The sequence below is a fragment of the Phyllosticta capitalensis genome, assembly GCF_038381095.1.
Source record: "Phyllosticta capitalensis strain CBS 128856 chromosome Unknown BKA78scaffold_4, whole genome shotgun sequence".
Classification (NCBI taxonomy): Eukaryota; Fungi; Ascomycota; class Dothideomycetes; order Botryosphaeriales; family Phyllostictaceae; genus Phyllosticta; species Phyllosticta capitalensis.
Window position 1 is genome coordinate 1,267,287 of NW_027117442.1, and position 24,902 is coordinate 1,292,188.

Here is a 24,902-nt window from a genome sequence, read left to right on the forward strand (position 1 = left end):
TTCTGTCGCCTGTTTCTTTGCTCTTTTCATCCATCCCTACGTCTCTATACAGCTTGGTCTTCTCCCTAGACGCTCCGTTTTATTCGTAGTCTCGGTATCAAAGTCAACTGGTTTGGTTTTCCCTGTTATTTGACGTGTCAGCTACCTCTCCAGCTTCTACGACGTCAACCAGCTCAAGCATGATTCCCTCGCTTTTTAAGGGAGCGCAAAAATTACGAGGGTGACGGCATCGAGCAAGACAGCATCGTATCGCAAGGCCCGAGTACAACCTGTACACATGGCCTTTCATGCAAGTATCCGAATCCAGAAACGTCTCCATGCTTGGATCCCTGCAACATCAAACGTCTGAAAGCGTTCCGACCCGTCCCCAAGCCGTGACCAATGATCAAGCTCGAGCAATGAGAAAGGGAGATGGTTTGGGCGACGTGACACAAACAACCGATTCGCAGCGTTTCATTGATTTGGTCGAAGGCGCTGGATTCTGTTGTGGTCGGGTTCCGTCGAACAAGTGCCCAAGGCGACCAACTATTGGTTCAAGCGAAGTGTCTGGGTTGGAATGAATTTCGTGACGCAAATCCACGTGGAGTTGAAGATGGTGGTGATTCGATGTCAGGCCAAAAGTCCGCAGTCGGCATCTGTCGAGAGGGCAGACGCCGATGTCGGTACGCGCAAGCCTGGCCGGGGTACGAAAAACACCCGGACCCGCGGCCCAGACAGTCATCACCATCACTGCAATAGGTCGCAAAATGTCGTCGCATACCGCTTCGCAGAGATACCTCAGCACAAGAGGAGGATCCTATGATGTACGTCCCTCCTAACGCGGCGCCAATTCCTCCAGCTGCCCGCCCCGCCATGCGCACTGAAGCAATGCGCTGAGTCGTCCGCACCAGCTGTCTTTTGAGGATGTCGTCCTGAAAGGCCTCGCCAACGATGGTGGCCTCTTCATTCCCGAGGAGATTCCTTCCTTGCCTACCGACTGGCAATCCAAGTGGCAGAATCTCTCGTTTGAGGACCTCGCCTTTGAAATCTTCTCCCTCTACGTTTCGCCCTCCGAAATACCTGCCGCCGACCTCAAGGAGCTCATCCGCAAGAGCTACTTGACCTTCCGCGCCCAAGACCGCACACCCGTTGTGACGCTGGACGAGCAGAAGAATGTTCACCTCCTCGAGCTCTTCCACGGCCCCACCTTTGCCTTCAAGGACGTCGCCCTCCAGTTCTTGGGAAACCTGTTTGAATACTTCCTGGTCAGGCGCAACAAGGGCAAAGCCGAGGGCGAGAAGGAGCACCTGACGGTCATTGGCGCCACCAGTGGAGACACTGGATCTGCCGCCATCTACGGTCTCAGGGGAAAGAAGGATGTCTCTGTCTTCATCATGCACCCGCGGGGCAAGGTGAGCCCCGTTCAAGAGGCTCAGATGACGACGGTCTTGGACGCCAATGTTCACAACCTCGCGGTGGAGGGCACCTTTGATGACTGCCAGGTATGATTGAGAAGGATCAATGGCTGTGTCTGCTTCTAACATGGCACAGGACTTTGTCAAGGCTCTCTTCGCCGATGAGACCATCAACAAGACGCACCGCCTTGCGGCAGTCAACTCCATCAACTGGGCCCGCATCCTCGCCCAGATCACCTACTACTTCGCCGCCTACTTCTCCCTCATCCGCTCCCCCTCGTACAAGGCCGGCACCCCTGTTCGCTTCGTTGTTCCCACTGGCAACTTTGGCGATATTCTCGCCGGATACTTTGCTAAGCGCATGGGCCTGCCCGCGGAGAAGCTCGTCATTGCGACCAACGAGAACGACATTCTCAACCGCTTCTGGAAGTTTGGCCACTACGAGAAGAAGCCCGTCCACGGCCGTGAAGCCGAGGGCAGCCTCAAGGAAGACGGCGTCGAGGCGCACTCTGAGGGCGTCAAGGAGACGCTCAGCCCCGCCATGGACATTCTCGTCTCGAGCAACTTTGAGCGGCTGCTCTGGTTCCTCGCGTTCCAAGTGTACGGAGCCTCTGCCTCGTCGGTCGCCGAGAAGCGCAAGATCGCCGGCGAAAAGGTGCAAGGCTGGCTCAACGACCTCAAGACCAAGGACGGCTTCGGCGTCGAGCAGGCCATCCTCGACGCCGCCAGCGCCGACTTTGAGTCGGACCGCGTGTCGGACAAGCAGACGCTGCAGACCATCAAGGACATTTACCTCTCGACGGCCTCGCAGACCGGCCCCAAGGCCTCGGCCCACAACGGCACCGCCGGCACCCTCTCCAAGCACGGCAACTACATCCTCGACCCGCACTCGGCCGTCGGCATCGCCGCCGCCCTGCGCTCCGCCGACCGCACCGCGGCGCCCACCCACCACATCTCCCTCGCCACGGCGCACCCGGCCAAGTTCTCCAGCGCCGTCGAGCTCGCCCTCCAGGGCCAGCCCGACTTTGACTTTGCCGCCGTCCTGCCGGAGCAGTTTGTCGGGCTCGAGGACAAGGAGAAGCGCGTCACCGTGGTGCAGAAGAGCGAGGGCTTGAGCGGAATCAGGAGTTTGATCATCAAGAGGGTCGAGGATGAGAAGCTTGCTGCATAATTGGGATCGGAAGATTGGATCGGCTTGCATGTTGGGTGGATGTCAGGGGTTCATTTGACGGAATGTGCTACGACACAACATCAAAAATGGCATAGAGGGATCTACTAGCTGTCCTTGATAGACTCCAAAACAAAGGCATCAGTCTTGTTCGATGAATGACTACGGGCTTCAGCTGTGATTGGTGATGATTAGCAACCCCAAGGGGTTTTGTGGTGAGCGAGGGGAAACTACCAAAGGAGACAAGACAGGACAGATCAGATTGTCCCCTGGGGTAGTAAGGTAGCTTCCCCTGAGAACGACTGGGGCAGGTTTAATTGCAGGCACATTGGCTTGTTGTATTCAAAAAGACTGGCCCGGGACAGTCGCACGCATCATGGAGCAATAGGCGACGATCAAAGGTTTGCTTGCTCGCTCGCTCGCTACATGTGTATCTCGCTGTCTTGCTTTTCGTACGCCTACGCCATTCAAACGCCTGAAGGTCAAGACACCAATGTGAACAGCAACCGCGGTGAAGGCCATCCCATACGACAGAGCAGTCGTGAGTACCAGGAAACAAAAAGAGGACGCAGAGAGCTGCTCCACTAGCTGCTGCTACCTGCCTGCTACGGATGATGCCGCCGCCGCCGCCGCCGCTGCCACCGCTGTTGGCATCAAAGACCAAAAAAATCGACTCTCTTGACCGACCGGCCAACCGACGGACACAGAAACAAACCCCCAGCCCCACCAAAACTCCAATACGCCATCCTCCCGTTTCCTCGATAGACGTCGTTCAGAAGAAGAACCCCAAGGCCGCTTTGTTTCCCCATGTGCTCGAAGAACAGCAGGTCAAAAGAATCAAAAACAATGAAAAGCAGACACCAATCATCATGACCGACCGTTACGGTTTTAGAATCGCTCACCCAAACGCAAAAAGTCGACTCGTGATGACCCAGTCTCATCTCTGCATCTTTTTGGCTGCCGCCGCCGTGGCCGCCGCGCATCCGCTCCACACGGCGCTCAGCCAGCCACCCTGCTCGACGACCGGGACGAATGAATTGGAGGCGTGAGCGGAAGCGTTGCCGTTGCCGGCACTGCTGCTCGCAACGCCGCCGCTGGCCCAGCTTTCCCAGCTCGTGCCCGCGACAAAGGCGGCGAGGTCGTCGCCACCGAAGCACGTTTCCAGACCGTCGAGCCAGGCGTCGTGCTGGCGCTGCTGCTGACGCTGCGATGGCGGAGGCGGCGCGGATGGTGACCCCCACACGGGTGGCGGTACGAAGCGCTGCTGAGGCGAGAGGCTGGTGGCTGATGGGAGCTGCTGTTGGTTTGGCGTGGGATACGGTTGGGTAAGCTGCTGGATAGGGGTGAAGCCGCCAGTCGATGTCGAGGGGCGCTCGTATGGAGGCGGGGCCCCGGTTGAGGCGGAGCTCGACGCAGGCGGGGAGATGATGGGCGACTGGCCCGTGGCGGGTGGGGGCTGTTGGTGGGACAGCTCGGGCGAGGGATTGGAGATGGGGATACCACCCGGGCCGAAGGCAGCCGTCGGAGTTGGTTGCTTTTGCTGGGTAACAGCCGCGGCGGCGACGGTGTTGATTGCGTTCCAGCGCTCTTGGCGGACGGAATCTGGGGCCGAGGTGTTGGGGTCGACAGAGTCTTGTTGCGCATACGAGGTGCTGTCGCCACTGTCTCGACGGTTGAGCTCAGTGTCTGGGGCGTCGAGCATGTCGAGGTCTTGGTCGTTGTCCTCAGAGCCCGGGATAGAGCGCAGATAGGCTTCGAATTGCTTGCAATCTTCCCGAGCCAACGAGCTCGTCCACGCAGAGCTGGGCGGCGACGGCGCCGTCATTGCCTTGGTATTTCGTTCGTAGTCCCTCTTGGTCCGCATGTAGTAGACGTGCACGCGCTTCACTGTTCTGAACCACCCTTCGGCCATTTGCAGCGTTTTCCGCATCTGGTTAGTAAGTTCCAGACCTTTACGAGCGGCCTCGGCACCGGGTGTAATGTCAACTTCGGGTTTGACAAGATCACGGAATTGTGTTCCCTTGCTCATGTGGCCCTGAGGATCCATCCATGGAAAATTGATGGCATAGGCACCTAGAATTGTCAGCTTGGGCAATGTGCGCAAGACGGCACTGTGATGCGTACCTGCAAGCGCCGCCGAGTAAGTCGTAAAACCAACGACTGGCGACTCCACCAAAACTCCCCAATCTTGGCACATTCTGAGCAGATCAATGACATCTCGAGCGGTTTTGAAGAGTTCACGTGCGCTGTGTTCCCAGAAACCGTCTGGTGTTTGATAGTCTTCTGGTGCAAAAGTCGGAGGGTCTAACGGCCCCTGAGGCCTGGTGCTTCTCAATGGAACAAACGGGATGTAGTCGCGATGGAGAATGATGCCACACAGGAGGTGTACAATGTGCATTAGCACAAACGGCGTGGAAGTCCGGGATGTGATGTGTGCCGAAACGTTTCCCATCGTCAGGGTCATGTCGCGGGGTAGCGAATCCCTGAAGCTCGCGTGAAGCTTGTGCAGGGTGCTCCATGTTGACCGATCGTCCCACGGAGGGAACTGCTCCCGTCTGCCGTCACCGGTCAGTTGAGTGGAATGACTAAATTTGGAACAGAACGTACCTTCTGCCTCCGCTGCAAGACCATCTGACAATCTGGCCGTAGAGATCTAGAATCTTGATGTAGCGACTGAGAATTCCCTCGTCTCCTCCGACCTCCCATCTGCTGTCTTCGTCCTCGTCTTTGCCGAAGGCGGAGCGGTCGCTACTGACGGGTGTTCCACCATTCGGGGACCCGTGTTTCGAGCCTAGGATTGTAGACGCTTTTCTCTGAGTCTGCAGCTGGACCCGGCTCGCGACGTCTTGAGCTTCTTCTCCCAGCATCAGAGTCTTGACCTTTTCGCCAAAGAGAAATGCTCTTTCGCTGCAAGGCAGTTGGATCTTCAAATCTCGCACGTTGAGCATCTGGGGTCTGTACTTTCCGCTGCTCAGGTACCTATCCAGAATGAAGCAGCTCCAGAACGTGCGACGCTTCGTTTCTTGTTCGATGAAGACATCAGCCTTGTTGAATGACATGGCATCCCGGACACTTTGACCGACTCCTGCCGATCTTGCTGGCTGCACGTCGTCGAGTTCCGTATCGTACTGCAGGCCCAAGAGTTGAGCAGAGCGGATTGCCGTTCCGACGAGTATCCATGCTTTTGATCCGCGACACGATCCCCACTCATGCAGCCCCAGCATGAGTAGGGCTTGCACGCGCTGGAGATCAGGGTTGCCATCATCGTTGCGGTCCAGTTTTGCTCGGCATGCAGAAGCGTAGTACTCGGCGGCGATCAAGGGGTTCTGTTTGGCGCTTGACGGCGAATGGTGCGCAACGAGCTGGGAGTGGAATCGCGCAGTCAAGGCCAGAAATGCCAAGAGTAGAGGAGGAGACAGAGCCGGAAGAGAAGCGTTGTTGCTTTCGCCAAAGCCTGGGGGAGTCGCGCCCTGCAAGGATGATTGCCTGAGAGATTTCAAGAATGTTGGGGGGTGAAGAAATGGCAAATCGGTCGAATGGTGGGTCTGGAATATGTCAAACTGCAGCCAAGTCAGCTCGAGTTCAACCGAAAAATAGACGCAACTTCTTTACCAATTCAGTCCACACTTTGGGCGTCAGTACATTGGAGTCCAAGGCGTCTACCAGCGCATGCGGGCTCTCCCGCGTTGATAGCACTGGAGCTCCAATTGAAGCGGAGCTTTTCTTCGGCCGCGGTTGCCGCCGAGGAGTCTGCAGTCACAAAGTAAGCACTCCAGGATCATCACGTCCAAAGCACGCGGGAGATGGTTGTATAACAAGTAGATTTCGAGGAGGCTCGTCTACGGAGACTAGGAACAGCCATATTCCTCTCCAACGACACGCTTCATGACAGGGAAAAAGGAAAGAACGATACATGGACGGGACAGAAGGGCGGTTTGGAGGCAAAAACAGACATACCTCGCCAGCCGTGACTCTGTCCAGGGCAGGGTTCCCTGCTTGGCTGTTGCTCTCGCGCCTCGCTACGGCGACTGCAGCACCGCCGGCACCTGCAGCTGGGGAAGGGTAAGTGCATTCTCTGCCGGTGGTTTCACAAGCTCTACAGGTGGTGCCGACGCCATTGTTGACGCATTTTACTTTGCTTCTTCTGCAGCGGGCGCAGGCAATGGAGGACCTCATTCGAGGTTGCTCCGAGCGCCGCGCGCCCGCTTCAGGCACAGGGCGCTGGGTTTCTTGATGCACCGGAGGCAGCGGCGGGGGTCCCGCGGTGGTCGGAAGGGCTGGCAGGACCGAAGTGGAGTGAGGTTGCGCCGGATAAGCCGGAAGATGAGCAGCGGCAGGGCTGGTGGTGGTTTTGCCGGCGGGGGGATTGGTGGAAGGGCCGGGAGAGAGAAGTGACGAGATGGGCGCCGACTGAATCTTGACGGCGGTGATGGCTACGGCCAAGAGAGGAACAAAAGGGGACTGGCCGCGGACAATTCGAGAAAAGCCAGAGCCAGGGGAGAGGGACGAGTAGTGGTAGATGGGAAGAGAGGGTCGAAGTTGATCTCTCTAGTAGACGGCAACGGGTGGTAAACTACGGGTCTGACGTATGCCGGGTTCGGAAGGGCGAGCTGATGGAGGGTAAACCTCGGGGGAGGCGGAGAAGCGCGACGGAAGCGGAAGCCAGAACAAAAAGAGGAGAGGAACGGGGAGGAGAGGGTGAGAAGGGCGAGGGAGGAATTATGTAGGCGTGGGACGGGGCGGTTGTTTGTGTGTCGACGTCGGGAGGGGAGCGAAGGCGAAGACGAAGGCTTGCGGCGGCTGGCTGGGTCCGAGGAAAGGGTCCGGTGGATGGGCGAAAGGCCCGTACGGAAGTAGGCTTTTGTAATAAGTCGGCAGGGCCCTTCAACCCGATGCAGATCGCCTTCCGCGGCTCCCGTCCTAACTACTCGACGGCTTGACTTGCTTTTTGGTCATTGCAGAACTTCAACTACGGCCGCATCTGTGCCGCACTTGATTGAGCCCAGCAGCATTGGCACTCCCGGCCCGAGCTGCTGCTGGAGCTGGTGCTGCTACTCAATATTGCCCTGCTGCCCACAATTTCGGGTCGCCTTTAGGAATGCCGGACGGTCAAGAGTCAAGACGCCGCGGAGGGCCGTCCAATCGGTCCCGTGACGCTTCCGAAGCCGATAAACGGCCTCCAGTTGATGTCTTTTATTGTTGCCTGGCGATTGACCGTAAAGAACATGAAGTAAATGGTCTTCTTCATCTCTTCTCTCCATTCCTGCTGGAACCGGACAACGGAAGCACACCCCTGTCGACGCCTGCTTCGGCTCGCCCGAGCAGAGCAGCGCAGCCTTGGCTGACGCGATCCGCCCGCCTGTCGGACAAAAGCATCCCGCGTCAAGCTCCAACAGAGAGCCAAACACTGTTGCACTGCGGGGTTTCTGTTCGGCCCTCCTCAAAGACTCGGCATCGGCTGCTGCTAGGGTAGAGGTAGGGTCCTGTACCTACAGTACATCCACATGTACCTTTCCCAGCCAACGTAGCACTTCATCCACGGCCAAGACGGCCTTTGGACATGCTTTTTTCGGGCCTTTCCTTGAACCTCTGAAGCATCCAAGCTTAGTCTGCCTCATCCGAGGTCATCCTCCGGAGCCGACCTGACTGAGCGTCACCCGAGCCCAACAGAGGCTCTAGCAGATGCGTGCCACAATCCCGATCATGGTGCCACAGCTGCATTTCGTCCCTCTCCGTCCTCGCTCCACTCGTCAGCCCTCGGAGCCTCACGGGAGAGCAACCTTGCAGCACCAACACCTCTGTTCCTGACTACCACTGAAACACCCCTTGTACGTGCACTTGTTGTAAAGTAGCCACATGCTGTAGACACACAAAGTCCCCGGGTGTTGGAAATCTCATTGACTCGTCGCAACCGCCGGCGAGCCCTGCCGCGCCGCGCCGCCGAAGCATATCTGTCCCGTCGGCCTGGATGGCGAGCAAATCAGACCCAGCCTGCCGTGAAAGGTCGCGCAAGCCTGGGAGAACAAGCAATGCAGCCGTGGCGCCGGCCGTCGATAAGCCCGTTCAACGCCATGATTGCTGAAGAAGGCCACTGTAGAGACTGTAAATATTCCGGCGTCCATGTTTTTGCCATGTGACGCGGGCGGTGACCAGGCATCTAATGGTTGGTCTCGAAGCCGTCCTGGGCTTGTGATGCACTCCCAGCTCTAGCAAACAAGCCAGGTGCGCGCTTGTGGCCGCCCGTCATCATCATCGGCAGGCGAGTCCATAGAGGCGTGCGCATAGTCCAGAAGACGACCTAGCCCATCTGGACCTGCCGACGAGCTCGCTGCCCAACGTGCCAACGTCGGCGTCCGAATCGAGACGTGGAGAACATGGCATGACGCTGGGTAACGGTATGAGGCATGACGTTGGAGGAGGGGGAGAGGAGCGCAGCGTCGCAGTGCGGTGCGGGCTGCCTGTCGCGGTTGTTGTTGGCTGGTGTTGATGTAGTTCCTGTTCTGGTGGTCGACAGACAGCTCGCAGCCAGACATTGGCCCGCCAAGCCTCCCCACCCACTCACTGCCTACAATTCCACACCCCTCTTTCACACAGTCCTCGCCCTTCAGTGATCCCGCCTCCACCCCCCAGGCAAAAAACGCCATCCCTCCCGGCCTACCTTCGTTCAAAGGACCTTGCCCACCGCCAGACAGTCGCCCGTGCGAATCCTCGCTTCCATTCCACCGTCTGCACGCTCGGGCGGACGGGCGCCAATCAGGCATTAAGCTCGCTCCCGCTGAGCCACAGTCCGCCGGAGCTTGGAGTGACAATTGACATCACCCAACAAACATCCTCTTCCACGGCCTGACGAGACCCTGACTGCTTCTTCGCCGTCCTCGTTGCGACGACTGCCGTTCCCTACGTCTCCGCTACAGCTCTTCTTGGCACACGGCGACGCGAGGGTGCATCGGCCAAACCGCATGCTTTCCCCTGCGTCATCGCACGAGGCCTGATCTTGTACGCGACTCTTGCTCAGGGACGGCGCGACTGCTTCACCTGCTCATTCAACAGTCCCTCTCGATAGGGACACGACCGCCAAAATGAACGAAGACGATGCCATCAAGTCCGTTTACGGCAAGATTGAGCGTGAAAAAGCTCTCATCAACGCCGCAAATGCCATGCGCCAGTCGACCAACAACCCCGCCGTCCTCTCCCGTCTAGATGGCCAAATCCGCGAGGGGCGCCGCAATATCGAATACCTCGAAGGCCGCGCGAGGGAGCTTCAACTACGGCGGGTCGGCACCGATATTGACAATATGCACCTGGGGTCCAGCAGCAACGGCTCGTCATCACCAGAGCAGAGACGAAACAATCCTCTGCCTCCCCCTCCCAAGGACGCTTCGGGCGAGTATCCGGATGGGGGTGCCTATGGTCAACCGCCCCCAGGGGTTTATAGCCAACAGCTGAGCGGGGGGCAAATTTTGATGCCTCCCCAGGCACCATTCGCAGCCCCCGGGCCTGGCCAGCCTCGCAACAGGCCCAACTACAGCAAGCTGGGTATGTAATGATGCGAGGATTGCACCATAGATGGCTGATTGTTGTAGATTTGATCAAGTACGACACGCCCCACCTCGGACCCCGCATCCAATTGATGCTGTCCCAGCTTGAGTTCAAGCTCAGCGTCGAAAAACAATACAAGGATGGCATAGAAAAGATGGTTCGCCTTTATCAAATGGAAGGGGACAGGAAGAGCAAGGCGGATGCCGAAGCTCGTCGTATTGAGAGCAACCAAAAGATTCAGCTGCTCAAGCAGGCTCTCAAACGCTACGAGGACTTGCACGTGGACATTGAAGGCGGTGACGGGCCTGACGGTTTGTCTGAGCATCCGCAAGTGGTGATTATGGCTAATGTCATCCAGATGACAGTTTAAACATTTCGAGCGCCCGCAAGCCTCTGACCGGCCGGCTAACCCTGCGCGTCCATGCCGTCGCCGACGTCGACCACGCCGCAACTGGACGCTTCAGCCGTGGGCCCGAGACGTTTGTAATAATGAAGGTGGAAGATTCTTTCAAGGGGAGAACGAAAGCTACGAGAAACGACAAATGGATCGACGAGTTGCACGAATTCGACATTGACAAGGCTAATGAAATTGAACTTACCGTTTACGACCGGACGGGCGACCACCCTCTCCCCATTGGCATGCTCTGGATTCGCATCTCGGACATTGCCGAGGAGATGAGGCGAAAGAGGATTGAAACGGAACTGAAGAACTCGAGTGCCATGTGGGTGTCGGCCGACAAGATGGGTGGAGGCGCAGCTTCTGGTCAAGCTGAAATGCAGTTTCAACCTCCCCCAGGCCAAGGACAGGCTGCCAGTGCTCCCGGTGGCACTGGAGCTGGGCCCACTGCAGACGTGGGCCAGGCAGGTCCTCACCCCCAAACAGGACCAATTTTCATTGACGCATGGTTTGCGCTGGAACCCGTTGGACGGATCCAACTGACCATGAGCTTTGGTAAGGACGCTTTGCATTTGCCAAGGTTTGTACTGACGTATCGCAGCCAAGCAAGTCAAGGACCGTCGGCCGTTTGACGTTGGTCTCAACCGCAAGGGTGCCATTCGTCAGCGCAAGGAGGAAGTTGTGGAGCAGTATGGCCACAAGTTTGTCCAGCAACAGTTTTACAACATTATGAGATGCGCGCTTTGCGGCGAGTTTCTCAAGTACGCTGCCGGCATGCAGTGCGCAGACTGCCGATACACTTGCCACAAAAAGTGCTACCAAAAGGTGGTCACCAAGTGCATCACCCAATCGAATGCCGAGACCGATCCGGACGAAGCGAAGCTCAACCACCGCATTCCCCACCGCTTCGAACCATTTGCAAACATGGGAGCCAACTGGTGCTGCCATTGCGGTTACGTGCTGCCTTTTGGCAAGAAGCAGTGCCGGAAATGCTCAGGTAGGCGAACTTTTGTGCGCCGTTTGCCCCAACTAACAATGTACAGAATGTGGCTCAACCTGCCATGCAAATTGCGTGCACTTTGTCCCCGACTTTTGCGGCATGTCCATGGAGGTTGCCAACAAGATACTCTTTGAAATCAAGAATACAAAGAAGCGCCAGACTTCGTCGGTCTCTTCGATGAGCTCGAGAACCCTGCGACCCTCGTCAGGAGGCCAGTCGCGACCGTCGGCCTCCCAGTCCTCCTCCTTTGGCTCCGGCCAGGATCAAGTACAGTCGGAAAGGTTGTCCTATGGAAAAGACTCTGCATACTCGGCCTCCCAAGGAGCTGCTAACGCGGCCAGGACATCGTACAGTGCTGGAACCACTTCTCCCACCCAACAAAGGCCCCAGACGGCCCCGCGCACCCAATCGTCCATGGAGGCCGCCTCGGCCGCGGCCGCTGCTCTCCAACAAGGCAAACAACCACCTGGACCCGGACACTACCAACGATCCTCGACCGACTACCAGCAACATTCGCCCACACGGACCTCTGGCGGATACCCCCAGCAGCCTGCCCAGTCTCCTCAACAATCGTCCTACAATCCGCTCGACTATGCCAACGTCCCCGTCTATCCAACGCCGCCGTTCCCCCAGCCGCAATCTGCGGTCCCTCAGCAGCAGCCCCCAAGGGCGCAGCAGCAGTATGGTGCTCCCGCACCGCCGCCGACACAGCCCCTTCCTCCCCAGCCAGGCCAAGCGCCCTCGCAAGCGCTCCAAAAGAAGGAAACCCCGGCCGCAAACTCGGCCGGAACTGGAAGACGCATTGGATTAGATCACTTTAACTTTTTGGCTGTCCTGGGTAAGGGCAACTTTGGTAAAGTCATGCTTGCAGAGACCAAGACGACCAAGCAGCTTTTTGCCATAAAAGTGTTGAAGAAGGAGTTTATCATCGAGAATGACGAAGTCGAGAGCACGCGGTCGGAGAAGCGCGTGTTTTTGATTGCCAACAAGGAGCGCCATCCGTTTTTGCTGAACCTGCACGCATGTTTCCAGACAGAGACTCGCGTCTACTTTGTCATGGAGTACATTTCGGGTGGTGATCTCATGCTCCACATTCAGCGCGGTCAATTCGGCACCAAGCGAGCCCAGTAAGTCTCTTGAGGATGTTGTAATCCTATGCTAACAAGGCCAGGTTCTACGCGGCAGAGGTGTGCCTTGCTCTCAAGTATTTCCACGAGAACGGTGTCATCTATCGTGACTTGAAGCTCGATAACATCCTTCTCACATTAGACGGCCACATTAAGATTGCCGACTATGGCCTCTGCAAGGAGGACATGTGGTATGGTTCTACCACGAGCACATTCTGTGGTACTCCTGAATTTATGGCTCCCGAGGTAGTTCTCCAACAAGTACTAGTGAGCAATGCTGACGATTGCAGATTCTGCTCGACAAGAAGTACGGCCGCGCGGTCGACTGGTGGGCGTTTGGTGTCCTCATCTACCAGATGCTCCTGCAGCAATCGCCGTTCCGTGGAGAGGACGAGGACGAAATCTACGATGCCATTCTCGCCGACGAGCCGCTTTACCCCATTCACATGCCCCGCGACTCGGTATCCATCCTGCAGAAGCTGCTCACAAGAGAGCCCGAGCTCCGTCTCGGAAGCGGCCCTACGGACGCGCAAGAAATCATGAGCCACGCCTTTTTCAGAAACATCAACTGGGAAGACGTCTACCACAAGCGCATCCCCGCCCCCTTCTTGCCACAAATCTCCAACCCCACGGACACGAGCAACTTTGACCAGGAGTTTACCAGCGTGACGCCAGTGCTCACACCCGTCCAGTCTGGTAAGCATTGCTCGACCATCAATGAAGGAATGAAGCTAACAGTCTGCAGTTCTCACCCAAGCGATGCAGGAGGAATTCCGCGGCTTCTCCTACTCGGCAGACTTTTTCTAAGATGTTGGATGACGAGATGGAGCAAGAGATGGAAATGTATCCGCAGCAGCAGCAAGCACGCATACTACACCAAATAATTCGCGAGTCAAACAACCCCTGAAACCCACCCTTTTACACCTCGAACCTCTTTAGCGACCGAGAACCCCTACAACACCCTACAATCTCCCGAGTACCTTTGTGTAATCGAATCCGTTTCTACATGTGTCGCGGGGGCTCATTGATGAATCCCCCCACGGCTCCTCTTCTTTTTTGAATTGATTGCCAAATTCCTTCCTACAACTTTTTGTCCTGTTTTTTCTTCTCGAAGAGCGACTAGATGAACCACCCCGTGAAAGATTCATGATGTTAATCTGATTATGCGAGCATGACTTGTGCTTTTCACCACTCTCTCATTTTGTCAGGGCTCTGGATGACGATGAGATGCCTGGATTTACTTGCTCTGAATGTAGATTCGACTGTCCCACGCATCTACGAATTCGTCCTCAGCCGCAAAGCGCCCCCTCTGCCACGACCCGAATCGCACGATATCCAACGCCTTGCAAACTCTTCGCGGCCGTCTGCTATCCCCAACACTTCCCTCGCTGACGCGGCACCACTTCGTGTCGAGCCTCCGCCACCCCGCCAATCACGCCCTCTCTCCCTCCCGTCGCGTGCGCATTTTCGGCAGCCAGCCAGCCCGTCGACGTCAGCATCGGCATGTGATGGGGTGGCGCCGCTGCCAGTCGGTTGGATCGGTTTGGGGAGTCGTTGGTTGGCTGTTAGGTGGTAGATGGGAATACGAAGAGAAGGCCGGTGATTGGTGGAGAATTGGGCCAGTCTCGTTCCGTTCCGTATCCGCGTGTGGGCATAGGAGGTCTGGGTGGGCGTGAGTGGTAGCTGTGGTGGCGATGGACGATTGACGATGGGCGACGGGCTGAGAGGAGCTTTGGTTTACGAGGAGGAGCGGAGCGGGAGAGTCATGGGCGGGCGGTTTCTGAAGAGCGACGCGATGGCGACGACGAGTCGCTTGTTTGGTTGCCTTGCTTGGTGCGTATGCACGCAGTGTATGTGTTACGAGTTCTATGTCATTTTGAGTGAGTCCGTGAAGGTATCGCCGCACGTTATTGAGCTGACTTCGAATCTGCAGTCGTTCTGTCTTACTCCAGGTTTTGAAAATCTGAAGTTCATCGCAACCAAAGCGCCAGGGAGCATTCGAGGGCCAGCGAGAGGACTTGGTTTTTCCGACTCTTTCAGTCATCTACTCACAATTAGCGAATTGGAAGACAGCTTGCCTGACTTCAGCCATGGGGTCCGCAGGTTGTGGAGATAAAAAAATATCGAAACCGCTCTCCGAGGACGGAGCATCTTGTTGGCAAGACGCGGAGAGATTGAATGTCCGATTGCTTTTTGCCACTCATGTCATCGGCTCCCAAAACGCTACATCGCAAATCATCTCGTGAGATGCGGGAGGAAAACAGGGCCGCCGTCGTCGGCTTTGACACGGAGTCTCTCAACTTTTCTGTCTCGAATCTTCAACCCCCAGGAACAATCCTTAAGCCATTCAGGCTGCCGAGCAACCTAGACTTGAGATTCTTGACAACACCCTACGCCCATTGACTGGGTTTCGAGAACGATAAACCCTCCCCATTCCTGGGGTTTGGGAACTTTTTGCGTGAGCCCTGACTTGGAGGTCGGACCTCACTATTCAATCATGGGGCCGAAGCTCCCAACTCTGTATCTTGAGTCCATGGCAACTGCAGATTGGCATCTGAGCCAAAGACAGGGCCGACGTGTATGTTCTTGACTTTTCGTGGTGCTTGACTCACGGTTAGCTGCTTGATGTTTGGATGGGCTTACTGGCCTCTCATTTGCTTGGACTTTGGTCGGTCCTCGTCATCATCACCGTCCCGCTTGCGCTTGCTAGCTTCCTTTGCAACAGCTCGAGAATTCATCGTCGATGTTGCGCCTCGCTCGCGGCCTCTTCCGCGGAAACCGTCACGGCCTCTACTTTGGAAGCCGCCACGGCCGCGATTTGACGGTCGGGGTTGAGCTGACGCCTGTGTGGGTATCGTGGCGGCCAAGGTCTCTTCCATGCTGCAAGTTAGGACGTCTATGAGTCGGCCATATCGGTTGCCCATTTGGTACAGGTCCTCCGGTTCGTGAGCTCCTCCCATTGCCAATGGGAAATACTTCGTTACTCCACTGCAAAGGAGCTCCATCCTGAGCATACGCCGTCGTTGCTCCTGCTCCTCCTGTCGCATGCCGCCAATAATGGTGCCCGCGAGAACACCCCATTGTGCCCATGTACCGACGTACAAGGACTGTGATTGCCTTATGGTGTCAAGCAAGCTGTCCAGCGTTTGTGGTTCCTGCTGCAGTCGCTCGGCCTGCTCCTGGTCCGGCGGCTGCGTTTCCTGAATCTTGGTCTGGGCCATTTCGAACTTCGCGCTCATTTCCTTTCCGGCGGCTTTGAAAGCGTTGCGCTTCTTGATGTCTTTCTCGTTGTAGCATGGCGGGGCATGCTTCTTGCCACATTCTGGGCAAGCTTGAGCACCAGCTGCCTTCCACTCCTTCATTGCCTTGGAATCTGCCCTCGCGAACGCTTCCCACTCGGCGTGGCGATCCTCTAAGGGCACTTGTTCGTCATGGAGGCTGATCGTGGGAGCTACGGGGCGGCGGAGAGCCAGAGCGGAAGACATGGAGCCTTGTTTTATCATGCCGGTATTTTCGGGAGCCATCGTAGTAGTTGTGTTGTCGTGGCAAGCGAAATCCCGATTGAAAGCCGAAGCTCCAGACTGCTCCCTGAGAGCGGAAACACTCTTTGTCTTTGCGCCGAGAATCGAGGCTCCAGACTTGCCTGGGTCTTGAGTCGAGGCGCTCAACCCAAGGCCAGCACTGGATGTGTTCGAGTTCATGATGTGATCTGTCGACGGTCAGCACCTGAGCCGAGAAAGGGTAGACGAAGAGACTCACACTTCTTCGAAACTGGAAAAGCGAAGGGGCGTGCAGCGAGAAAGGTGCTGATTTCGAAGCGCGAATGGGGTGCAGACGGGAGCAAGAGGGAAAAGGCAGAGGATTGGAGCGGATTTTGGAGTTGTGGGTGTTGTGGGCGCGCACCTTCCTGTGCTGTTGGACCACGCACAGCTGAATTGGGCTTAGCTCCATGAACCACGGTCACTGGGAGGAAAGAAATGTCAACATCAAGGTTTGGTGCCAAAGTCACTAGCCACGAAGCTGGTGTTCAAGTTCCCCAAGTCTCTTAAGATGTGCGCATACAGGGAGCATTCAAGCACCTCACCACTGAAGACTTGAACGTTTGAGTTTGTAGATGGATGGCTACAGGGAGCATTCATGCACCCCGACCGCCGCCTTGGAGATGAACTCCTTTTGCGAATCACAGCTCACTGTTATCGGACTTGGGAGCCTGCGTCGCAAGGCACTTTCATTGTGCTCCAAAACGCACATGGACAAGCTACAATCAAGAATTGTCAATGTCCGCCCAACACCGCCTGCAACGTCCACTGAATGCTCCCCGTGTTTCTGCGAACCTTGAGCAGATCCAGTCCCCGGCGCTGCTTCTGTACCCAGTACGATGGCGTTAAGCAACGTCGATTTCCTTCGAAGCGCCAAACCCGCACTAGCTCAAAAGGCTCTCAGACCGCTGACGCTGCCTGCTCGTGCCTAAAAACTGGCGCCTTCTCGCCAACTTCTACACCTGCAGGCTCGTTCCCTTCTACCATTTTGTTCTCGACGGCAGCAACCCTTTCGGCAAAGTTGCTCTTCATGCCACCGGTCTTCCAAGGCTTGACGTCTGGTTCGAACACAAGATCAAGCTCCTCCAAGGTCTTCCCGATAGTCTCAGGAAAGCCGAGCATGGAGTGAAAGGCGGCGCAGGCGCAGAAGACCCCGAATATAATGTAGGTTCTCCTTCTCTATGATTAGAGACTACGTGATATTGATTTGTAGGGAACTCTTACCACTGAATGTTCCTGAAGGCTGGAGGCACAAAATATGCCCTGTTATGAAAGGGTAAGTATATATTTCCCATGAAAAAGAGGTCAGGTGCTGACTCACAGCGCAAAGTTGAATGCCCAGTTTGTGGCAGCAGAAAGACCGACGCCCTTGGCACGCCAGCGCAAGGGGAAGACCTCGCTACAGTAAATCCACGCTACCGGTGCCCTGTAGACGTCAGCCTGCTCGTCTTTTCTTGCCACACGCACTCGACGAATTGCGATACTTACCAAGTAAAGCCGTACATTGCCACAAAGAGGTAGGAGCACGCTATAATCCCTTTAGCAGGAGGGCCCTTGACCTGCCAGCGAACTGTTGGGGAGCCATCGACGCCATCAGGGACTTCATAATCAGCATTTTCACAGCCGTCTTTCTTCGATTTCGACCTACCGAAATGCCCGTAACTGGCCATCAAGCCACCAACGGCGAAATTGAACGCCATCATCAACAACGCGCCCCATATTAGGAAATGCCGCCTTCCTACACGCTCAATCCCAAATGCCAAGGTCACAAAAGTTGTGACTAAAAATATGATGTACCAAACGAACGAGCGATGTCAGTAAATGGGAATCTAAAAGTGTGATAATGGGTTACTCACCTGAATCAGACTGGAGGTGAGGTTTACGTTTCCTGTAAGCCCTGCCATTTGAAAGACATACACCTGGAAAGGGTTTATGATCAGTTTCACGATGAGTGGGAATCAAAGATGCGAGAGCAGTCAGGAATTGAAGCGTGAATTGGGGAGGAAGCTTGCGTACCACGTAATACCTTTTCTTGAATTAGTCTGACGTCTACAAAGAGAGCGAAAGGGAGAGAGGAGAGATATAGAAAGGACAAAGGAGGGATGAGCAACGAGGAAGGGGCTCGACATACATCATGACGTTGCCACCCAACAACTGCTGCCACATCTGCACCGAAGTTCCAGCAAGCGTGCGGCGCCACATTTTGGGACCAAAGAGGCCGATAATCGGAAGTTCAGCTGCTTCTGAGGCAATGCGGACGGCCTCGCGGACTAGGGTAATCAAGCATAAGCCTCAGAACATCACTCGCCTGGCCCCCGTTCCCCAGCCATTGCCGGAAACAAAGACCCAGAGAGGAACGAACATACCTTCCAAATATTCTGCCTGGACAATTGGGTGCTGAGAATCTCCTTTCCCGTGCAGTAGCGCCAATACGTGCAGACTCTCCTCCCAGCGGTCCTTGGAAGCAAGCCACCGAGGGCTCTCGGGGAAGAACAGCAGTGCGGCAAGCAGGACTAGCGCTGGAATACCTTGTAGACCCCACGCCAGACGAAAGGAGGCAGTACCTGGGATGTAACTACACCCATAGCTTACCAAATACATGAGCAAGATTCCAAACTCAATATTGAGTTGTGCCGCCCCCACCACCCTCCCCCTTATTCTTCCAGGTGAGAGCTCAGCGAGATATACGGGAACTTGCGAGGACAGGATACCGACTGGTGAAAAAAGGTGGTAAGTTGGGTGTATTTAACTGGATTTTGTGTTTTGGTACTCACCTGAGAAACCATTGATGACGCGGCCGGCGACGAGCTGCGCGACATTTTGAGAACTGCACTGGATGGCCGAGCCGATAATCCAAATGAGGGATGCGAGTTCCATGGCGCGTTTGCGGCCAAGCTTGTCGCAGATGAAGCCCGCGGCGAGGGCACCGGCGAAACTCCCGGCACTCATACTGGCGGTAATCTGATATCTTTTCTTTAGCCAGGAGACCTGACATGTCCTGTGGTAGCTGTCTTACACCGCCTTGGAGATCCGAGTTGGGGTTGTTGAAGTAGTCGGCATACTGATCGGTCCCGATCCAGGCGCTCATGGAGCTTACATCGAATCCAAATAGGGCGGACCCGATTGTCCCGAACGCCGCCAGTACTGGTTTTGAAGAATGATCAGTAAAGCTTGGGTAAGAGAGGAGCTCCACTTACCGTAGATGTTCGTGATGGTGTACATGGCGCGCGATGGCAAGCGCGGACGCTCGCAGGAAAAACAAGGACGATGGCAGAGAACAACACCGACTTGATGATAGCGGCGAGCGAGGGCGAGAAAACGCGCAAGAAAGCGAGGACGCGACCTAAATCTCAAAAAACACCACAGAAAGAACCCCAGCAGAAAACCCTCCGCCGGCTAAAGTCCACTTGCAAAAATGGAGAGAGAGCCATACGCTAACTGCTACGCGAATGCGTGGTGCAGGTCACCAGTTCGTCGCTACAGATCGACCGAGAAGTCCAATCGCACCTGCCAATGTGAGCAAGCAAGCCAGCAGGGCAAGCCATTCAGCAGCCAGCTACCCCTCCAGTGACATCTTGCCCGGTTCTCCACAAATCCACAAACGACTGGAGCAGCGTGGATGCGTGATACATGGCCGAACAGCATCCCCGCTGGCGTCGCCGGCGACCCCATGTCTGGCTGGCCGGCTGGCCGCATGTATGCAGGTAGCGTTGATATACCCGGTCATCAAGCCGCTTCTGGCTGCACTCGCGCACCAGGCCTAAACTCCCCACAATCACGGCACTGTCTTGTCGATCGGCTGATTGATCATTGATGACTGGGGAAATTGAAATGTGGCAGTCCACGCTCTTTCTTCAACCAAAAGCCATTCGTTCCATCCTTCAAGCCATCATCGGGGTATGCGGACATGTCGGTGGAAAGATGCCAACTTTGGTTTCTCCCGGGCCTCTCAACTCGAGCGCCGGCTTCTTTTAAACAAGTGTCGACAGACCTCGGCACGAAAACAGCAGCACGATTGTGGGAAAGAGAAAAGTGGACGTAGGCCGCCGGCAACGGGCATAGTAGCCGCAGCTAGGTGGCAGGTCTATCCGTCGGCCGTCATCGGTGGCCAGTCTGGTCGGCAGGTCGGTTCGGTAGCGGGGCTTCACACCGGGGCACCGCATTACTGCAATTATCGGGGCAAGCAAGCAGGAAACATCAAGTCTGGACGAGAGGACGTCAAAAAGTGCGGGGTGTGGTGTGACGGTGCTGGTCAGCGCTACCGGGGTACGACCGGGGTCCGGGGTAGGTAGGGATCGGTTGGGCGTCTGGGGTCTTGTGTCTGGTTGGTGGAAAGATTTGTGAAAGGCACCGTGGCTTGTGGTGGAAATTTTGGCGAGAAAAATAAGCATTTACTGTCTGTCAGAAGGTGGACAAGAACGCGAAGCTTGAATGGTTGCGGCTGCCAGGGGCTCTTTGGGCTCTCGAGGGTCGAAGACGAAGACTCCTTGTATGCTTGCTTGTGAAGCATCCGGATGCTCCCTTTCTCTTCGACATGCTTGGGCAGAATGCCGCGGTACGATTCTGCGAGAAGCCCGTCATGGGAGAGAGCTTGATTCTATGCCAAACCTGTCCGCATCTTCAAAGCTCTTTTTGCTCGTCTTGTTCCTACTTTCCCAAGTTGTCGTAGCTCCAAGCCCCCATCACCTGCCGTCTCTCCTTTGTCTCCTGCATCTTTTGGGTCCAGAAATGGTCTCTCGCTGGCAATCGGCGAAATTCGATGGATCAATCAACTGCTGCGCTTGAGGGAGGTCGGTCGACCCGGGGCTGTCTCGGAGCCTCGGGGTAGCCGCAGTATCTATGAGACTCTTCAAGCAACTCGCCGTGAGAAAGTTTTTGAGGACCAGAACGATGCGACAATCAGAGCCCGAAGTCAAGACGCAGTACGAAACCACCAGCCGTCTTGATTTGCTGAAACCGCTTTTTCTCTTGGAGATGAAGGCTCCACAGCTCGAGGAGTTTCTGCGGCTCTCATCGCCTGGCCTTGTCCTGTCTTCCGGAGGTCTCGATCGCCTCACACCTCCACTACTCACTGATATCCCGCATTCCTTGTATCAAACTTTTGGTTTCTTACGGGCGACCAGTGGTGTTCGCTAGAATCATCGGTTGGGAGGAAACCGTCAAGTGGAAAAGCGGTTCGGCGACTTGGACGGCATGGTTCAGTCACTTCAACGTAGGTTGGTGTCAAGCGGCACAATTGCAATTGATAGACGGATATGATAGAGGAGTTCGCATTGTTGAGATGGAATAGACGTCAATCGCAGTTGGGATCATTCTCTGAAGCAATTTGTCAGTGATGGTCTGGGTTGCTGGATCCGACTCACTGTACCTACAAAAGACCGGAATCGTGATTGGCACCGCGGGAAGCAGTGCTGTAGGGAGCTATCAGCTTCAGTGCGTACTGATCACTGCCAAAAGCCTGTCGGATGCAAGATGGAGGCCAACAAAGGCTCTGTGCACACGCGTTGGTCAAGTCAAGGTCGGCGCGCGCTCTCCTTACGTAACCGCGGCTCCCTCGCGCCGACTCCCTTGCGCCGACATGCCGACTCGCTTAGTGCACAGATCACGCTGGACGAGTACTTAAGGCTCCTCGACCTCGCCCTCCTCCATTCTTCTTCAGCGATTTTACTTCGTACGCCTCCCCCCCATACTGTTGCCTCAACGAACGCCCAAAGCTAACACGTCACAGATGGAATCATTTCTTTAGTAAACGCCTTCTTCTGAGCTCCTTACAAGAGCCACAGAATCTCCAACCGAGCTGATGACTGCAAATCCCCGGCGCCCCAGAGTGACAATCGTGTACCGCTGGCTTCGGCTGCGGTGGAGATGATCTCGACTCTGCCGGTTCTTGGACTTCGGTCCTCCTGGTACGAGTGGGCGCTGGTGGACGTCTGATCGGTGCTGCTTCTCTTTTGATGTTTGAAGAGCCTTTCGCGGCAGGAGATGGCTGGCTGGACTTGTTTGGGTTGGAATTGAGGGCTGTTTGTAGTCAATGCAAAATTTTCACGTTGAATTTTTTCGTTGCCCTGCGTATTTGTGTTGTGTTGAATGTTTACCCGAGCCTCACCTGCCGGAGATACGCCGGACCGCCGCACAACGCCAAAATCAACGGTGCCGTGTATCTTCAGCATATGCCCGCGCACCGATTTTCTTGTGCGAAAATTTTGTTTGCTACATCTACACCTAACCTCGTTGCTCGCCACGGCCCGAAGCCCTGTAGCGAGCTGTGGCATACCAGGGCGCAAATGCCATATTAGGAAGAGAACACAGACAGACTGCATTGAGGCGCATTCTGCTCTGTTATGATTGAAGAAGTGTCGCCTTGGTGTTGAGCACTGCTTGCTACCAAACCTCCCTCTCCCAACACTTAAGCATAGTGACTCAGCAACCACTGCATCTCATCACATACTCGCGGGACCACATGCTCGATTGTCAGTAAAAGCAAAAGGCAACTGCGAACGGGCATGTGGCTATGCCTTCCTTTTCTTCTCTTTTCTTCCGCAGCTATCTCATCTCTGTACAAATTACGCGCCCTTTGACCATGAGCCATGAAGCACCCTTTCCAGTCCTTCCCATCAATGCACACAATCCTTTCGTCCTAGCCAGTGACCCTCTACATCAACTGACCATCTCTTCGGAAAAAGCAGCCATTGACATACGACCGGCGTGATTCGACATCCGACAGCAGCGGCGGCGTCGAGCGGGGGTAAAAGTTGTCGTGGGAATCATAACGGCTTTCTTCAACGGCGACCGTGAGCGTCCACGTCAGCTTCACGCTCCATCTCTCTTGTGTCGCTTTTGACCGAGAAAAAGATCTACAAAAGGTTGATTGGTGGTCCAAATCTCAAGGTGCTAGGCAGACGCCTCCCGCGCCCGAGTAGAGGTTGGCAACGGATATGGCTGCTGAGGCGTGGGTGGTGCGTTGCGTCCCCCGATGGCGGGCGGGCCCAGAGCACCCTGCTGGTTATTATCTGCGCCGGATTGGACTGAGGAGTTGAAAACGTGTGAAACGTATGGGGACTTGAGCAGTCTCTTCCCCTCTACTCCATCGTGCGCGGTGCACACCCAGTGACTATCGCGGAGGATGAAAGATGAGAAATAGACTAAGCCCGCGACTCACCCATGTCGTGGTCGTCGGCGTCTGCCTGCAAAGCGCCCGTCATGGTCCTGGCATCGTCGCGGCCAATATCAAGGTCCTGCTGGCTCTCAGAAATGGGTGGATTGTTCGTCTGTCGAAACGGAATCAGCCTGGGTTCATTCGGAGCATCCAAAAACCTTGCACGTCACATCCGACGTCTCCGCGTAGTGGTGGTGATGGTGCCGCACCGACAACAATTGCTTAGCCTGCTCTTGCATCCACCCCACGTAGCCGTCAAACGCAAACGGCGGAATGAGAGGTATTGGAGATGTACTGACTTCTACCACCTTGTCGCCCTCGACCCGCACTTCGTGGTCCCGGAGTTTTCTCATGAGCGCCAGAAAGTTACTCTGCTGGAATTTCTGGCTCGTGTCGTGTGCTACGCTGTCGAGGAGTTGGCCCGCTGTTCGTGCCAATTCCTCGTCTTCTTGATTCGGCACGTGTTGTTGCTCCTGGACTTCCGGCTGTATTGCCTCCGCGCGTCTCGCTTCTGCTTGTCGTGCCTCTTCCTGCCTGATATTCGCCTGTGTAGCGCTCATCTGCCGTGCTTGTGCTTCTCTCTGCCGCCACCACGCTTGGAAATCAGCGCTCTCCTCAACGTCGGCATCGATTCGTATTGCGGTAGCTTCAGTAAGACCATCCTCATTGTGGATTGTTGAATTTGCAGTAGAATCCAATGGTTGTGCGACATCCACTGAACCGCCCCCCAGTGCAACTTGCTCGCTCGTCTGTGCTCTTTCCAGTGCATCCCTCGCTTGAGCATCTTGACTTTCGCGTGACAATCCAGCTTGTTCAGATGACTGATGTGCTTGCTCGGCGTTGAGCATATCGGCATGAGCTTGCTCAAAGGCCCTCTCAAAAGCAGCATCGTGCTGCGCCGTCTGCAACCGATCGTGCTGTTGCCCTGCAGTCGAGCCCAGACTTGCGTGTGCCGATGCGAATGGCTGTTGTTGCTGAAGAGATCCATTTGCCCATCCAAGAATCGGCGCGCCTGCGTACATGGAAGTGTTCGAAGTATGCGATGTGGGCATCATAGAGGGCCCTTGCGGCTGCTGCCGGAGAAAGTCGCCGCTCCATGACGCCGAGTGATTATGGCTTGCTGGAGGTTGAAAGCGATATTGCGGAGAGGTCATGGGAGCAGGCGGCGAGGATACATGGAGTCGTTGAAAGTCGGCGGCCCAGTCAGGAAACCCAGGCGGACCAGTGAGATTCGGTTGTGGAGGCAAATGCATGCCATCTTGCGGTCGACCTGCCTGGAACGCTTCGAACTCGGGGTCTAAGATGCCGGCATTTTGCGCAGAGCTAGATCGAAAGTCCTAAGAGGCATCAGCATCGAAGAGAGACATGAGCGCGTGCGTCGCACCTGCGCGAGTGTTGGTCGGGAGACAAGTCGGTCTTGCTGTAGGGTCCGATCTACAGAGCTGTGCTTCTGAAAGTTCTGGAGTGCGTTTGACGGACCGCAGAGGGCGTCAGACATGATGTGAATGACAGCGAAGGAAACAAAAGTTGGGTATCTCGGGCAGAATAGACAGAAGTGGTCGACGTGAGGTGGACACAAGCG

At 55.7% G+C, this 24,902-nt stretch overlaps 7 protein-coding genes across 7 annotated transcripts; 2 read left to right on the plus strand and 5 right to left on the minus strand.

The window, feature by feature from the left end:
* Positions 1 to 729: 729 nt before the first annotated feature.
* On the plus strand, positions 730 to 2,741 carry BKA78DRAFT_311459 (threonine synthase-like protein). Its single transcript, XM_066888218.1, has 3 exons — positions 730 to 803; positions 891 to 1,481; positions 1,531 to 2,741. Exons 1-3 carry the CDS (start codon positions 747 to 749, stop codon positions 2,563 to 2,565), a joined length of 1,683 nt encoding a protein of 560 aa, XP_066745389.1. The 5' UTR covers positions 730 to 746; the 3' UTR covers positions 2,566 to 2,741.
* Positions 2,742 to 3,499: 758 nt separating this feature from the next.
* BKA78DRAFT_351909 (fungal-specific transcription factor domain-containing protein) lies at positions 3,500 to 6,738 on the minus strand (the record flags this gene model as incomplete). Its single annotated transcript, XM_066891264.1, has 6 exons — positions 3,500 to 4,635; positions 4,687 to 5,117; positions 5,170 to 6,122; positions 6,175 to 6,312; positions 6,520 to 6,614; positions 6,663 to 6,738. 6 exons carry the CDS (start codon positions 6,736 to 6,738, stop codon positions 3,500 to 3,502), a joined length of 2,829 nt encoding a protein of 942 aa, XP_066745390.1.
* Positions 6,739 to 9,641: 2,903 nt separating this feature from the next.
* BKA78DRAFT_294626 (uncharacterized protein) lies at positions 9,642 to 13,432 on the plus strand (the record flags this gene model as incomplete). The annotated part of the gene is made up of 8 exons (XM_066886376.1): positions 9,642 to 10,098; positions 10,146 to 10,412; positions 10,460 to 11,053; positions 11,100 to 11,495; positions 11,542 to 12,625; positions 12,670 to 12,892; positions 12,916 to 13,321; positions 13,371 to 13,432. 8 exons carry the CDS (start codon positions 9,642 to 9,644, stop codon positions 13,430 to 13,432), a joined length of 3,489 nt encoding a protein of 1,162 aa, XP_066745391.1.
* Positions 13,433 to 13,945: 513 nt separating this feature from the next.
* Positions 13,946 to 14,967, minus strand: BKA78DRAFT_116589 (uncharacterized protein). The gene has a single exon (XM_066882353.1). The coding sequence runs from the start codon at positions 14,667 to 14,669 to the stop codon at positions 14,118 to 14,120; it is 552 nt and encodes a 183-aa protein (XP_066745392.1). The 5' UTR covers positions 14,670 to 14,967; the 3' UTR covers positions 13,946 to 14,117.
* Positions 14,967 to 16,756, minus strand: BKA78DRAFT_368451 (uncharacterized protein). Its single transcript, XM_066892632.1, has one exon. The coding sequence runs from the start codon at positions 16,324 to 16,326 to the stop codon at positions 15,265 to 15,267; it is 1,062 nt and encodes a 353-aa protein (XP_066745393.1). The 5' UTR covers positions 16,327 to 16,756; the 3' UTR covers positions 14,967 to 15,264.
* Positions 16,757 to 17,000: 244 nt separating this feature from the next.
* On the minus strand, positions 17,001 to 19,499 carry BKA78DRAFT_116682 (putative MFS glucose transporter). Its single transcript, XM_066882354.1, has 12 exons — positions 19,362 to 19,499; positions 19,181 to 19,308; positions 18,939 to 19,125; positions 18,531 to 18,878; positions 18,296 to 18,434; positions 18,181 to 18,190; positions 18,021 to 18,083; positions 17,813 to 17,960; positions 17,653 to 17,764; positions 17,486 to 17,590; positions 17,389 to 17,427; positions 17,001 to 17,338 (listed from the first exon to the last, which is right to left on the minus strand). The coding sequence occupies exons 1-12, from the start codon at positions 19,384 to 19,386 to the stop codon at positions 17,065 to 17,067; spliced, it is 1,578 nt and encodes a 525-aa protein (XP_066745394.1). The 5' UTR covers positions 19,387 to 19,499; the 3' UTR covers positions 17,001 to 17,064.
* Positions 19,500 to 23,089: 3,590 nt separating this feature from the next.
* Positions 23,090 to 24,889, minus strand: BKA78DRAFT_116761 (uncharacterized protein). Its single transcript, XM_066882356.1, has 3 exons — positions 24,705 to 24,889; positions 23,620 to 24,657; positions 23,090 to 23,432 (listed from the first exon to the last, which is right to left on the minus strand). Exons 1-3 carry the CDS (start codon positions 24,816 to 24,818, stop codon positions 23,307 to 23,309), a joined length of 1,278 nt encoding a protein of 425 aa, XP_066745395.1. The 5' UTR covers positions 24,819 to 24,889; the 3' UTR covers positions 23,090 to 23,306.
* Positions 24,890 to 24,902: the final 13 nt, after the last annotated feature.

Excerpts from the sequence above, each read along its gene's own strand:
- BKA78DRAFT_311459 (XM_066888218.1), top strand. The coding sequence starts at position 747 with ATGTCGTCGCATACCGCTTCGCAGAGATACCTCAGCACAAGAGGAGGA. Across the intron at positions 804-890 it reads CAAGAGGAGGATCCTATGAT|CTGTCTTTTGAGGATGTCGT; the intron begins GTACGTCCCTCC and ends CGTCCGCACCAG. Across the intron at positions 1,482-1,530 it reads GCACCTTTGATGACTGCCAG|GACTTTGTCAAGGCTCTCTT; the intron begins GTATGATTGAGA and ends AACATGGCACAG.
- BKA78DRAFT_116589 (XM_066882353.1), bottom strand. The coding sequence starts at position 14,669 with ATGACTGAAAGAGTCGGAAAAACCAAGTCCTCTCGCTGGCCCTCGAAT.
- BKA78DRAFT_368451 (XM_066892632.1), bottom strand. The coding sequence starts at position 16,326 with ATGAACTCGAACACATCCAGTGCTGGCCTTGGGTTGAGCGCCTCGACT.
- BKA78DRAFT_116682 (XM_066882354.1), bottom strand. The coding sequence starts at position 19,386 with ATGTACACCATCACGAACATCTACG. Across the intron at positions 17,961-18,020 it reads TCACCTCCAGTCTGATTCAG|TACATCATATTTTTAGTCAC; the intron begins GTGAGTAACCCA and ends TCGTTCGTTTGG. Across the intron at positions 17,339-17,388 it reads GCCTTCAGGAACATTCAGTG|GAGAACCTACATTATATTCG; the intron begins GTAAGAGTTCCC and ends ATCATAGAGAAG.
- BKA78DRAFT_116761 (XM_066882356.1), bottom strand. The coding sequence starts at position 24,818 with ATGTCTGACGCCCTCTGCGGTCCGTCAAACGCACTCCAGAACTTTCAG. Across the intron at positions 24,658-24,704 it reads CCCGACCAACACTCGCGCAG|GACTTTCGATCTAGCTCTGC; the intron begins GTGCGACGCACG and ends GATGCCTCTTAG. Across the intron at positions 23,433-23,619 it reads AGGGCGACAAGGTGGTAGAA|ACGAACAATCCACCCATTTC; the intron begins GTCAGTACATCT and ends CCGTTTCGACAG.